The 15,343-nt window shown below is 46.2% G+C and overlaps 1 protein-coding gene across 5 annotated transcripts in view; it reads right to left on the bottom strand.

Moving 5' to 3' along the window:
- LOC135391436 (uncharacterized) overlaps positions 1-15,343 on the bottom strand; it is a 67,165-nt gene that overhangs the window by 11,150 nt on the left and 40,672 nt on the right. For 3 of the 5 annotated variants that reach the window (XM_064621690.1, XM_064621692.1, XM_064621691.1), the window contains exons 4-6: positions 9,630-9,923; positions 8,859-8,969; positions 7,903-8,030 (exon numbers count right to left, since the gene is read on the bottom strand). In XM_064621690.1, coding sequence (XP_064477760.1) covers positions 7,903-8,030; positions 8,859-8,969; positions 9,630-9,923 — 533 coding nt within the window. The remainder of the gene's footprint in view (positions 1-7,902; positions 8,031-8,858; positions 8,970-9,629; positions 9,924-15,343) is intronic. The other 2 variants (XM_064621694.1, XM_064621693.1) reach the window with 1 other exon arrangement.

The following is a 15,343-nucleotide window of genomic DNA, read 5'->3' as shown; positions in this document are numbered from 1 at the left end:
AGCTGAAATAAAAGGCGGCAGTTCAAACCACGTTACTCAAAGTATGATGCAACATTTGCCTCAGCTTGCTAATATCTTTGGACGTCGTCACAACTCCGCTGGTCTCGATTTCCGTTCTTAGCTCACCTCGCGTCATAGAGTCCACATCTAACACGCGTGACACGCGCTGCTTGGGTTCCACACCCAAACGCGGCCTCTTTCCTCTTGTTTCTTAAATGCCGCCTTCTTCCCAGTACGTGACGTCACGTTTCTGATATCTCCTAGTTTGTGGTGCAGATGAAGTGCACATGAATTTTCTTCTATCCTTTTACATATTTTAGTCCATCCCATGCTGCGTCCCATTTGTTTGTTCGGCGATGATGTAGGTTCTTCAAGACACTATTTTTCTTTTCTAGTCCTTGGCTAGAAAACCATCCTAGGCAGCGATGCTGCATATGGCTCACCGCGGCGTGATGCGAAAAAGCATGTATATAGGTGGTCACGCGCTCCTGTCCGTACCCCTTGCGTTTGGATCCCAGGTCTATAAACATAGTTTGGAACTTTAAAGGAGCATTAAAGTGGTATCTAACATGGCCGAAAATTGCTGTCATGTAAAGCAATATGTGAAAAGCATTCCCACAAAATATTTCTGCCCAAAGTTGTTTCACCACGGTGCAATTAATTTGGAAAATCGCTGCCGCGGTGACAGGACAGAGCGCTCCAACTGCAGACCACGCCCACTCTACTGTGACGTTGTTGGTAGAGAGCCCCTCATTCGTTCGTAGGAAAAACCGTCACCTACGAACATTGCGAGCTGTTTCTTGTTGACTTCTATTCTTTATATGATCTATATCACGTTTTCTAAAAAAACACAAAGCATATATGCAGCCTGAGAAAATAAGATTACGATCACAACAGTAATATATCCGTGGCTTCTGTGCAATCTCAGAATTCACACTAGCAGAAAGCAAGCGATGGCGGCGGTATTGTGGTGCCACCGGTTAGCCACTGAACCAACTGCGCGGTGAGAACAGTCGGACAGGCTGCAAAGAACGGGGTTTTCGCTGTACAAGCGCAGTTAATTTCGGGCTGCACCTCTCGTTCGTCCCGTGGTATCTGCAGTCCCAAAAAATCGTGGTTGTGCCGTGGACGGCCTTCAAACCCTCCGTTTCGGACATCACGTAGCCGGAGAACGCATGGCGTCTCCGAAGTGACAGCAGACGCTCCGGACTGCGCGATGTTGCTTACCTCGATAATGTGATCCCAGGTCCAATGAGGAGGGTCCTTACCACTTGCGTCACATAGTGACGCGCGTGGTGGCGCTCATCACGTGCCTATCGTGAAGGCGAAGGAGGGTGTATCGCGCACGGGAGGTTCGGGGAGCTATTGCAGGCGTCCCAATTTCGCTACGGTTGCAGTAATTGTGGGAAAACTGTTTTCGGCCGCCTAACATTCCATACTGACCAAAAACAAAAACAAAATTGTGGGCCTCTAGACTGCTCCTTTAACGTCTCCTGACGCAGATCTTTCCCTGTAGTATCTTGCTCAAATTCTCTTACCACACCTCTGACACACGGACTGGAGAAGGATCAGAACTCCGCTTCTCAGTTCGCGTTAACGCAGTCCTGCGATTTTCAGCACGCTGCGCAGAGGCAAACTGTGCATTCCCGCTTGAAAACCTCCACATGTATATAGCAACTGCAGTGTTCAAGAAACACTAAAGCTTTAAGTATGGACAAAGGAAGCGACTTTCAGTATACTGTTGATGGGAGAACGGTGGTCGTTCGAGGGAAGCTCGAACACTTTTTCTCCTTATTTGTGTGCAAAACGCAAACCATGACACACAATTTGACTGGATATTTACAAGCATTGGAAGATGATCATGTCAGCGAAACGTTCATTAACAAATAAAAGCCACTGCCACTGATTGAAGGGAAGAAGGAAGTACACTTTTGCTCAATCTGACAGCAGCTTTTCGTTTACCAGAAAGCAAGACAAACCTTCAGATATTAACGTACAACACGAAGACGAGGGCACCATCAACAGTAAAATTTCGCAGTTAGAAAACGCTCTGAAAGCACTGGAAAAGAAAAACGAGGAACTGCAAAAGAAGATAGCCGCTTCGTCATGCACCGTGCGAAGCGGGGGACCTGAAACCAGCGGAGCCAACACCAATGCTATCTTTAGTGTACCGCGTGTCACCAAACCCGTGTCAGAAGGTAGTACTCGAAATGATCGACGTATTTTACAGAATCTACTGAATCCTATTGAGGAGAGACTTGAGCCAATATTTCGCAAGCTGCACTACAGCTCTCAGGAACGATAGACAAAGATAATAACGGCCGGTATCAACTTAACTACATAGAGCATCGTGTCACGTTAAATATTGGTACATCAGTTCCCTCGAACACATCTTATTTTGCTATGACGAAAGCCGAGCAGGAAACGATTTATACCGTGGTTTCAGTACTAGATGAACACACAGTGAGCAACACAGCGTGGTGGCATCTGAGGCGAGCCTTCCCTCTTCTTCCCACTCTCAACTGCATTGACGAGTGTCGTGATTTCCTTGACTCTTGTATATCGATTTCGCGAAACCCTGGCGACGTCCCAGGAGCACAGGTATCATTCAAGTCAGAAATCCGTCGATATGTCATGAACATGTGCAAAGCCTGTGGGATAGAAGAGTACGCCGGGGTGAAAACCAGCTGCTCATCAAAATTGAGGGAGATTGATGCAACATGAGCAAGACTACAACATGGACAATACTTAACTTCGTCATCGTCGACCAGACCTTGGCCGTTCAGAGTCCACTTCAGAGTCCATGTCAACACCGCCTTCTCGCAGTCGTAAAGACACCCGAAAATTATTTTGGCATTCGGGAAGCAATGAGTGGCGTAATAGCGGAGATCAACGATGTCGCAGAGAAAGGAGGTGTCGATGTGGACGACACGTTTGTCAAGGTGCTGTTACATTTGGGAGCTGATATGAAATTTCCTCTACTCCTTCAAGGCCTTCAGTCCCGCTTCTTCCAGCTACCCTTGCCCAATATGTAAAGCGAATTGGAGGCAACGATGTAGCACCACAATTCCGGTTAACGAGTTTAATGAACTGCCACTGTTAAGATCCCTAGATGGCATCAAAGAAGACTGTGACAACATGAAAAACTCAGTGCGGCACCTCCCATTGTTCTCCATAGAACCCCGCTTCATTGTCCCTGATGTTTTGCATGTGAAGATACGAATAGTCGAGCGGCTTCTTGAAAACCTGCTCTTGAAAATGCAGGACGTAGACACTGCTAATAGAGTGCCCGATCCGAAAGGAAAAGACACGTCCGTGAGAAAACTAGTGGACATTATAAAGGAAACTGGCGCGAACGTCAGACTGCTCACTGACAGCAAAACGGAGGTTACTAAATTCACATCATTAACAGGAAAGGATGTAGACTTACTTCTTTAGAATCTACCTCGCCTTGTGACTCCAATCCTCTCCTCAGACACCAGAGATGAACTAGTAGAGTTATGGGATCTTTTCAGAGGTGTGGTAAGAGAATTTGAGCAAGATACTACAGGGAAAGATCTGCGTCAGGAGACGTTAAAGTTCCTAACTATGCTTATAGACCTGGGAACCAAACGTAAGGGGTACGGACAGGAGCGCGTGACCACGTATATACATGTTTTTTTCGCATCACGCCGCGGTGAGCCACATGCAGCAGCGCTGCCTAGGATGGTTTTCTAGCCAAGGACTTGAAAAGAAAAATAGTGTATTGAAGAACCTACATCATCGCCGAACAAACAAATGGGACGCAGCATGGGATGGACTAAATATATGTAAAAGGAGAGAAGAAAATTCATCTTTACTACAGGCTAGGAGATGTCAGAAACGTGACGTCACGTACTGGGAAGAAGGCGGCATTCAAGAAACAAGAGGAAAGAGGCCGCGTTCGAATGTGGAACCCAACCAGCGCGTGTCACGCGTGTTAGTTGCGGACTCTATGACGCGAGGTGATAACGGAAATCGAGGACAGCGGAGAGGTGACGACGTCCAAAGATATTAGCAAGCTGAGGCAAATGTTGCATCACACTTTGAGTAACGTCTTTGGAACTTCCCCCTTTTATTTCAGCTTCAAGTCGTTTATTTATGTATGTCTCAAATTTTGCAAGCGTCTCCATTCTTTGTGCGCTATTTCATAGGTACGATTGTACATTCGGTCTTCGCGAACAAGCCTCATTCCGGGAGTCAATGTGGAAACGCATGAGGATAGACAGATTGTCCTTTTTTTAGGTGCCACAATTTTTTATTAGAAATTGATGAGAGACCTGGCCTGGCGGGCATCTTTCCTAGCCGGTCGCATCAGTGTTCGATGACTAACTAAAATCGTATACTTAATTAGCTTCACGAATTTTCAAAGGTAAGAGATTGACCCAATGACAGCATCGAATCCCTTGGAGGCACTGGTAACATTATCATTTTCTTGACACCAATGGAAACACCGGAAGCAAAGGCAATGTGGTGGTCATTCTTGTCTCGTGGCTTTAGGCGCTACATAATGTAGAACCCCGAGAGTAAGGAACACGAAAGGACAGACACAAACACGAAGTCTCAATTTTGAGCACGCTGCGCAGAGGCAAACTGTGCGTTCCCGCTTGAAAACCTCCACATGTATATAGCAACTGCAGTGTTCAAGAAACACTAAAGCTTTAAGTATGGGCAAAGGAAGCGACTTTCAGTATACTGTTGATGGAAGAACGGTAGTCGCTCGAGGGAAGCTCGAACACTTTTTCTCCTTATTTGACTGCAAAACGCAAACCATGACACATAATTTGACTGGATATTTACAAGCATTGGAAGATGATCATGTCAGCGAAACGTTCATTAACAAATACAAGCCACTGCCACTGATTGAAGGGAAGAAGGAAGTACACTTTTGCTCAATCTGACAGCAGCTTTTCGTTTACCAGAAAGCAAGACAAACCTTCAGATATTAACGTACAACACGAAGACGAGGGCACCATCAACATTAAAATTTCGCAGTTAGAAAACCCTGTAAAAGAACTGGAAAAGAAAAACAAGGAACTGCAAAAGAAGATAGCCGCTTCGTGCGAAGCCGGGGACCTGAGACCAGCGGAGCCAACACCAATGCTATCTATAGCGTACCGGGTATCATCAAACCCGTGTCAGAAGGTAGTACAGTGTCAGTGTCAGTCAGTCATAGTCGAAGTTTGTTGAGACTTCGTGTTTGTGTCTGTCCTTTCGTGCTCCCTAGTCTCGGGGTTTTACATTATGCATCATCTTCACCAGCTCGCTTGCTTCCTAGCCGTGTTTTTATTGTTTAGGCGCTACTTTGCCCTCTAACTTGCGTGCTAACTGCTTCGTTTTTTGCTCGGAAAAGAGTGATGCTGCCAGTGACCGGCTAGGAAATATGTCCGCCGGGCCAGGGGTGTTAGTGGCCCAAACGGATCGCCCAAAAGTCGATCTGGGGCTCTCATAGATTTTTAATAAACAATCTGTGGCACCTAAAAAAGATACACACTGTATATATCCATGATGATGATATGATGATGTCACTGTTGATAACTATTTAGAAGCACTAGAAGCACACACGTTGGCGTCGGGTTGCAAGATGACTTTACGCGAGTTCAGCGCTACTGTTAAAGCAATATGTTAAGATTAAATATCCAAAAGTAGTATACTGATATAGGCGATATAGGGCAAAATATAAGTGATATAGGACAGCTATGGCGGCAAGCTGTGTCACCTGACGCGTTGCTCAGTATTTTGTTCAACCCATGTTTGTTCCGCGTATCCTATTGTGTACTTGGAATTCTCGAATTTTCGTCTGCTTCTTCGAGATGTGTGAACAACACACTTTCTGTGGATATCGAACATCATCAACAACAATTAATGAGTATACTCTGTGACCAACATATCGGTGTTTTTAAGTATAAACTTGGTTCATATAAACTTGGTTTCAAGATAAACTTGGTTTGACAACCCTACCACATCGTAGAACCTCAAATATCACATTTTCCTATGCAAAGTAGTACATGTAATCTTAAGCTGCCCTTGGTCAATATTACTGCCGTTCACTTTAGTTGTTTCTTGTATTTTCAGCCTTCCTTCATGATATTTACATAATGTTCCACGTGCAATGGTGTAGGGTACCGTACCACCCCGGGGAAACACCCCATCTCATCGTCATTATGTATTGTTGTTGTGCCGTTCACTCTGACCACGCCTTTATTTTATGTTTTGTGCGATTGCTCATAGTTTAGCATATACCAACAGACTTCGTCATAGCCATAATGTACACATGTTTGCTCCTTATAACTATAACTCAACGCTGTTAGTTCTACGAACAGCTGTCAAGTTTTCAGTTTTTTACATCCTACCCTTACCACATGATGTCGCACACAAATTGTTGCCCCCCGTATTGTTATTTCTTGTTTGTGTTTCTTACCTGTTGTGGTCCCTTCTGCGGTGGAACATTTCCCAGACCTGTGGTTGCTCGTGGCCTTGAATGTAGGCTTCGTCGCGACGCACTCGTGCGATGATGGAAGCCTCCTTTAGAGGTTCAAAATTTGGAACCCGAATGGAACCTTGAAGATGCCACTATTCATGCCCAAAAAATGGCTCAAAAGATTTGTCCTGGCAGAGGCAAGACGCCATAAGAGAAGGAATGCAAAGCGCTGCCAGCAGGATATGTAGCACGTGCTTTTCATTCCGGAATACATGGGCTCTATGGGAGGCTCTTGAGGTGAAGCCTGCTTTACGTTTTGTCCTTAATTCTTGGGCATGGGCATGCGGTTCAGCACATCTCTACCGCATACGGGCATGGACCTTAACTGCGGACACCCCCGAAGCCCCAGTGGAATAGGCCAAATCTTATCTCCCTATATTTCCGCTAAGTGCCACTAGGGTGTCTCCCCTCGCACTGCACACGGTGAAGCCGCATTCAAGTCCTCTGTCAAGTCGTTCGGGTCACAATCCCCGAAGTCACGCTTTCCTTCACCCAGCTCTGCGTCAGGTGGTTTGTATTTCGCTCCCTTGCATACATTTGCAGTATGTCAGAGGCGGTGACATACTGACCAGAGCTCGCGAGCGCTGTCTCAGAGCTCTCATCTTCGGGGATTGGCCAGAAAACTAAGAAGGTCAGGTAACGGTCAGCTGCAGTGCAAAAACTTTCCTGTCCGCACATTATCGATTATCAAGTAATTTCCACTCTATATTCAGAACAGCATCATCAACTCAGCTTGTTCACGAGGGTTGCTACATCGACAGTCACACGGCAACATGTCTGCGACCCAGACTTCTGCGCACTTTCAGCACCAAACTGAAGATACTACATGTTTGTTTAAATATCGCAAATACTGTAGGTATTTTAAACGCTGTTCGCGCTCACGCAGGATCCACATCGCGTCCAGTCGTGATCACACTTACGTGCGGACTAAGTGCGTCTTCGCGACCTACATTAACACCGCTGACATTGCTTTCGCATGCCCAGTGGCTTCCTCACCCTGATGGATGGCGTCAGATAAAAGCCTGGTTCCTCAAATACGGACCGCGTGGGTGAACAAGATAGCCACGATCGTGGTCGAGTGCCGATCAAGATTGTGTTTGGCACTAGGAAGGGGGTATTGCAGAGCCTAGGCCGGCGGTCATTTCCTAGCTGGTGTCAGGAATGGAATTGGCATTCGGTGCTACGAACGCCTCATCCACATAGTCCTTAGAAAGCCCTAACGTGTGCGAAATTAACCCGTATGCTGCCCTCTGTGACAACTCAAGCCGACTTATACAAAGCAACGAATTATCGATTATCTTTTGGTTGTATTGTGTTACGTTACTGCATTGCTGTCGCCATTACGATCAATTTAGTGTATATGACTCGTTATTCGATGAATGTCGATTCCTAATCACACTGACCATGTGTTCCGGAATAACTATAAATTGTAATGGCGAAACAGAGGGCGATGATGAACAGAAGCAGCGTGGAGACCATGATCAACTTAGACTTCGAAATGGCGATGATGTCCTTGCTCTGTCCCGTCACACTGTGTATTAAATGGTAGATACGTTAGTGACGATATCGGTTACGAAATGGGAATGACATTACGAGTGAAAGAAAGAAAACAATGTGACTTTTAGTGTAGAGAAAGCCGATGCCAGATGCCGACAGCAGATGGCGTCGCAGTAGTATTGGAGTTCCGCTTTTAGACAGTAGAGATATATCCTGTGAGTGCAGCCAACCGTGTAGCTACTGTAGACGGGTAGAAAACCCAGCGAACCGGTAAGAAAGTATGAAGGGAAGTACCTCAAGACGAGCGCAGCAGATATTTCGACTGTAGCTACTGTAGTGTTTCGTTCTGCACCGTATGTGCAGCGTCATTTTCCCTATGTACTAATGGGCGTTTCCGAATGTACCCGGTCGATGTACACACCATGTCGTAAGCTGTAGCTGAGAGGTCCTGATCGCCTATCCGCTGCACCTGCTCTAGCAGCGGTTAGTCATTTGGCTACCTTGTTCTGTTGACACCCTCTTTCTCATACACATCCAGTATTTATTTTGTGAGCAATTAAAATGTTCCTGTGCGAGACAGTTTCAATACACCAGTAGCATGCTGCAAAGCGACCAATGAGAGTTGCTATAAATGCTTATGTCTGTCAAAATTCGCTTGTTTTTCATTGCCTCAGAGATGCAAGTAAGCCACGCAGAAGAACATAGTAGCAATGGGTTCCTGGTTATCCTCCTTGTTTCCTTTGTTCCCACAACTTTTCAGTTCTCCCGCATTAAATCGTTTTTTTCTTCCTACTCGTTTTCCTACTTTTGCAAGAAGAAAAAAAAAACTGAAAATCTGCTGAAAATTTAACTTCCTCTACACCTGATATTTGATGTTCCACTCCTGAAGCCGTCCTTCGCGAAGGTTTGCTGCAAGCCGTAGGAATGGTTCACTGTCATCAGCACTTCGATGCTTCTGGGGAAATTGATATTGCTGGAAAAATAAAACGAATGAACAAACTAACACCACAACCCGTGTCCCTCTCTTCCAGTTCAATCTCCTAATTCAAAATATGGCGCTAAAGTGATGGGCAAGAATGCTTAGATTGTGCAACAGACAACATTTCCTTGAGTCTGTCGAAGGTAACAAGTAAGGACGGAGACACGAACGAAGACTCCCGTGCCTTCGTCCTTATTTGTTACGTTCCTCATACGCAAGGAAATGTTGTCTATTCAACAAAACCACTAGCACGCTTGCCTCCTACTGCTGTGTTCACCTATGTAGTTAAATTGATTGGAAGCATAACCCGAATGGCTCAACACATTCATTGAATATTCCCGTGTTGTCCACTTAATTAAGTGTGGAAAGAATGGAGGAAATGTTTCCCCTTTGATTAGAAGATCTTTTGTGGTGCTGGGCCTTTCGTGCTGATGGGACAGTCCGGAGACGTTAGCCACCGAATAACCAAGTAACCAGCAAAACCGTGAAGTTACAAAAAACGCAAAGTTTTGCAGGACGAACTAATAACATTCCCATAATTTTTCACCTTGCACACCTCACCATCTTCATGGACAATAAAGATTGTAAAATGGAGGACGGCGCTGCACCGTTAACCGTTGGATGTCGGCCGTCGGGTATGTATCGAGCACTTGCCTCGACCCCTCCATTGCGTCTTCCGCTTCATACGAGTGCTTCTGCCTTGTCGTCTCCATGGAAACCTTCGTTCTGTGGCTTCTTCGCTGCTCTCGCTGCATCGCGTTCTGGTGGTGGTGTACTGAACACACATCAGTAAGGAGAGATCGCAGAGAAGTCCTTTCCTTCGGAGTCAGGAGCATGTCCGCTTCCTTCAGCTGGTCACTCGTGGCAGCTACTACAACGGGATCGTGATTTACGACACAGCTCCCTGGTCGCGAAGGTTCAGACACTGTGCCCGGTGGGAACGCCATCCTGCGAAATGGATAAGCGTTTGGTAAGCTCTGCCCCGCTTTATAGTAGGTCACAGTAACAGCACTGTGAGAATTGTGTTTCTTTGGCTCCTCGTATATGTGAAGCTTGTTGCGGCTGTGATTGATTTCGCCTTTTTTAAATATCGTATTCGCAGAAGACGCGAACGCTGAAGGCGAAGTGTGTGTGCTTTGTTGTTATGTGTTCATACCGGCTGACACTCGAAGCCATCAACATCGTTTGTTTTCTGTTCTGCTTTGTTCTGTTGCTGACTGCATTAGCGCACGTGGTGACACATCGTTATTCGGCACGCAGTCACCAAAGCGAGCGGACCTGTCCGGTTCTTTTTCTTACATGGGTTATGGGCCCAGAAGGGCCTGAAGGCACAGTTTGAATACACCTGATTGCAGTTGGGCAAGGTTGAAGGTTTTGCGGTGACGGAGCAGCCCACCTGGAAGATTGTCTGGAAAAGATGATTGATGAAGCGTCGAAGAGTACCTATATCGAAAAGCTGGAAGGACATGACTACCCAACATAGGAGTTTAAAGTATTGCTTTATCTGAAGAAATTCGAGCAAGACCATGGACCGCTATTGAGGATAATCCACCAACGGCCGCAGAAGCAAGAAGTTCTTGGGACAGGAATGATCAGGAAGCTGTGAATATAATAGTCCAGACACTCTCCAGCAACCGGACCAGCTATGTTATAAATCAGACGACGGCGAGAGGCGCATGGGATCGCTTAGAACGAGTGAACCGGGGGCGGGTTCTAGAGAAGAAGTTAGGGCTCAGACGTGAGCTGAACTCCTGGAAGTGGGGCAAGGAAGACACTCCTGCAAAGCACATGCAACGTGTGGAATCGTTGGGTGAGCAACTTCGTGTTCTTCGTGATAATCTCGAAGACGCTGAAATAGCCTCAAGTGCTATTCAAGCACTGCCGAGGTCGTACAACGCAGTGGCACGAACGTTTGATGTTTGTTCCATATCGGATTTAACTCCCGAGAAAGTGAGACATGCTCTCTTACGTGAAGAGCAACGACAAACCGAGAACGAAGGTATCGATGAAAGTGCATGCAAGGTGAGAAGCTATACGAAGCCGAAGTGGTATAGTTGTGGAAAGCCAGGCCACATCGCAAGGAACTGACATCGTGAAGGCTCCCCAGCTCACCGTGGATGCTTCAGAGGACGAGGAGGATCGCGTACCTGGAACAGAGGTATTCAAGAGCAAAGGGCAAGACTAGCAAGGATTGAGGATGCTAGAGAACCCACCGAAACGCATCACGACATCGCACTCCAAACCACATTTCAGAGCACATGCCTAGACACAGGATGGTCAATGCAGGATGTGCTCATACTGGCTGACACTCGACGCCATCAACATCGTTTGTTTTTTGTTCTGTTGTTTATAAAAGAATAAACAGCTGACTGCAGTGGCGCACGCGGTGACACATCGTTTAGCTAGCTTAGCTTAGCCTGCTAGACACGGAGATTGAGCCCCTTGTTGCAGACGAGCAGGTGGGTCGAGAGTACTGGACTGTAGTGTACTGGACTGTACAAGAGTAGTGTGCTGCCACCGTACTGGGATACGAAAACCATGATATTTGAACAACAGCCTTGTTGAAGGCGAATATTGAGGACGTCACCGCGTCCACTCGAAGCCACATGGTAACGTCCACATCTTCAGCGGGCACAAGAACGAACGGTGGGAGGTCCAGCGAGATACGGCTACCGAAGCTTCAGCTGCAGACTCTCCGCGTGGATCTTGCACAATGGCAACCCCTTTGGGAACAGTTCTGAGTGGCTACGCACGATAACAGTGACCACTCCCGCTGCGAAAAGTTCCACTACCTGAGAACTCTCCTGTTTGGTCCTCCTGCGGCAGCAATTGCTGGTTTACAGGCTACGGCTGGACGTTATGAGGATGCGATCGACATATTAACCCTTCGCTTCGGAGATTGCAAGAAAATCGAGCAAGATAATTTTGGAAAGCTACGGTCGCTCCCTGGAGTATCTTCGTGGAACGATGTTCGTGGACTTGGACGCTTGTATGACCACATGCAGACGCATATGCGAGGAGCTTATAGAGCTTGGAGTTTCCCTGACGACGTAATTCACGTTGCTGGCAAACATCCTACTGAACGCTCTTGCCCAACGAGATCACAGTGGACTGCTATCGTCGGTCCACCCATGGTTCCGGGCACACGTGCGAGGGTCCACGAAGTGGAGTATATGATGATACGGACACCACTTCGCTAGACCCATCTTTTGACCTGGAGAAGACACTGGATTTCCTCTCTCTTGAAGTGGAGAGCACGGAAAGAAGTCTTAATGTCAGCACGAGGTAACATGAACCCAGCTCGGGTCCAACGCAGTCCAAGAGCATTCGAACCAGAAGAAATCCACCAGCAGCTGCTCTGCTCCACACCGCGGCAAAGACGGAGAATGCAGGAGGGCATGAAACGGGTAACTGCAGTTTGCAATGTCCCCACCAGAAGACCCCGCCCGTTTGTCCCAGGATGCCTACGTCGAGTTGTTTTCGACATGCTGCATGCCCTATCACATCCTGGAACACGAGGAACTCAAACGCTTATCAGCGCCCGCTACGTTTGGCCAGGCATGCAGGCACGAATACAGCACTGGACCCGCAGCTGCCAATCGTGCCAGCGAGCGAAAATTCAACCGCACAGGTTCTCTAACATTCACCCATTTCTTCCCCCAGATGACCGCTTCGAGAAAGTGCACATGGATATTGTGGTGCCCATTGTCACCATCTCAAGGTCAACGCTACCTGTTGGCAGCGGTAGTGCGCTTCACACGTTGGCCAGAAGCGGTCCCAATGGCACGTATTACAGCAACAACGGTCGCCGCTACGTTCATGAACACGTGGGTCGGCCGTTTGGGCGTACCGTCCACACTCTTAAAAAATGGTGTACTTCGGGAGTAGAAAAGGGGTAACGGCTACCTGTTACTCCCTTCTGCTTGTTACTACTCCCCTGTCAGAATATAGGGCGTTCCGGTACTCCCTTTAGCAGACGGGGAGTTGACGAAACCCGGATTGAGGTTCCTTGGAGCAGCGTTGCGCACGCGCAGTCGTTGTATCTGACGCCGGGAACGCTAGCGAGTCGCGGGGCATATGTTGTGCTACAATCCTTGTTGGTGTTGCTCTCTTCAACTTGTTCTTCGGCCTTCCTGCTGCTAATGCATGTTTATATGCAAACTCAAGAACTGCGTGATGTTCTGCAAATGTTTCAAACGGCGAGTCTCTTATAGTTCACCCATATTTTTAGTTTGTCGCGAACGGTGCTACAGCTCATACAGCTACAGTTTACGGAACACGGCACTGGTGGGTATTTCTTCATCAGAGCGGAAGAGGCCAAGCGAGATACGGGTGACCGGATATTCTGTCCATCTCCCAGTATGTCTGTCCGCTGCCATTTGCTGCTAGGCTGTGGCTCCAATGGAGAAATGTGACAAACCGGTGTTCCATGCCCTTTTCTCCCAAGCTATGGCACAGCTTCATAGCTGGTTTGAAAAGCGCGTCTGTTAAAACCGTTACAATAATTCTGCGTTCGTTTTGTCATTCTATTTTCAGACAGGAGTAAGTGACCCCTGGTTTTGTAGCAGCAAATGTTTGACTAGACATTGTTACAGAGAACATATTTTCTCACACAAAATCCTTTAAATGAACTTCTGATGGTGCATCTTACGAAAAATTTCAAGGATGGTTTTTGTGAGAAGAGATGCAGAGCTCTGTAAGATCTCTCACGGCTTCTAAGATCTGTATGAGAGCTCTTTCTCATAGAATTTCTCACAGCAACCCCATCTGAGTCATGTGACACACTGGCGCCGTGTTTCTCTTTCTACTAGTACTCTCTACCGCTCTCTACTGTGTTTCACTTTCTCAAACTGGCGCCGTGCCTCAACGAAAGATGATCTAGTAGACCGTGGCGTGGCGTTCGTGGTGTTCGTGGCGCCGCCATTCAAACATATGTAGTGAACGGTGCAGGAGTGTGCTGCGAATACTCAATACGCGTCCACGTAAACTACATCGACGCGTGGAAGCGATAGTTCACGCAAGTTTATCACGGTTTATCACGGCAAGTTTATCATTATTGTTTTGGTTTTGTATTGACTCGACTGATATTCTATGAATTGTGAACTTAGTGCCTGAAATAATTATTGTGTTGTATTTGTTTCAATTGTTCACTCGATTGACATAAGTAAAAATAATCTCTGAGTTGGGAATGCCTCATAGCTCTGAGTTGTATCGTCGCTACCAATTAATAATTTGGACCTTCTCTACATGTTCAATAACAATATCGCATCACTACTAACTTAGTCGACTTGACAACCACTTTGACAAAAGATTTCAGTCTCAAGGAAAGGATGCGAAAAGATAGTGATCCCCGCGAGTGATATCGACATCTATTTGCGCTGCACAATAAAATATATCGCCTTTGAACTCTCTTATCTGACCTCTAGAGCGCCCCGTTTGCTAGACGAAGTAATATACCCCCAACCCTTTGAGTGATAAAGCATGCGCGGTGCTATGGTCGCATAGATAGAGACAAAGTCTCCGGGCTTTGAGGAAAAGAGTGAAAACAGTGCATATTTTCTACGTCTTGGATACCTCCATCAAGGTTCGTAGTGTTTGTTGGAATGAAAATTGTATATTGGTCGATTTTACGAGTGTTCAATGATAGATTATTTTCCTCTGTTGTTGTTTACGTGTCGCCGCGTGTTCCTCTGTTCTTCAGCGTTAAGTCTGTGCTATATTGTAATATTTCGCCTTTTGATAGCTTGATCAGCTATTATTTCTCTATGTGTTGGATGGTGCGCTGGTTTGGCTCTCTATTAATTGTAGCTGTTGATTGTGTTGTTTCTCGTTATTTCCTTACGTCTATGCTGTTCACTTAATAAGAAATTAAAAGTTGAGTAATGTTGGAATATGAAATTGAGATTCCCTATTGCGCTCGAAATTTTATGACAGATATTCACGCTATTGCAATGATGGTTCTCACGTATAGGAATATTAGCCTTTTTATAATACAACTTGTAATTTGATTGACATCATATTGATTAAGAATGTCTTCTTTGTAGTGGTATAGATTTTATTTCCTCTTGTGTTCTTGTCGTTCGTGTTCCGCTGTCTTCCATACATCTATCGGCACCCGTCTTCAACAAATCAGGGCAGATATCATTAGATCTGGTTATGGGCTAGGAGCGTGCTATGTAGTGAAGTGCATTTTTAACATGTCTATTTTCTGATGAGTGATTTTTTCTTCTAATTTTCTGAATGATAGATTACTATGTTGTTTTGATTAGGAATATCTTCTTTGTAGTGGTATAGATTTTATTTCCTCTTGTGTTCCTGTCATTCTTTGTCGTTCGTATTCCGTACTCTTCCATACATCTATTGGCACC

This window comes from Ornithodoros turicata, chromosome 4 (genome assembly GCF_037126465.1).
Source record: "Ornithodoros turicata isolate Travis chromosome 4, ASM3712646v1, whole genome shotgun sequence".
NCBI classification, from domain to species: domain Eukaryota; kingdom Metazoa; phylum Arthropoda; class Arachnida; order Ixodida; family Argasidae; genus Ornithodoros; species Ornithodoros turicata.
This window is presented reverse-complemented; position numbering and strand designations above follow the sequence as displayed.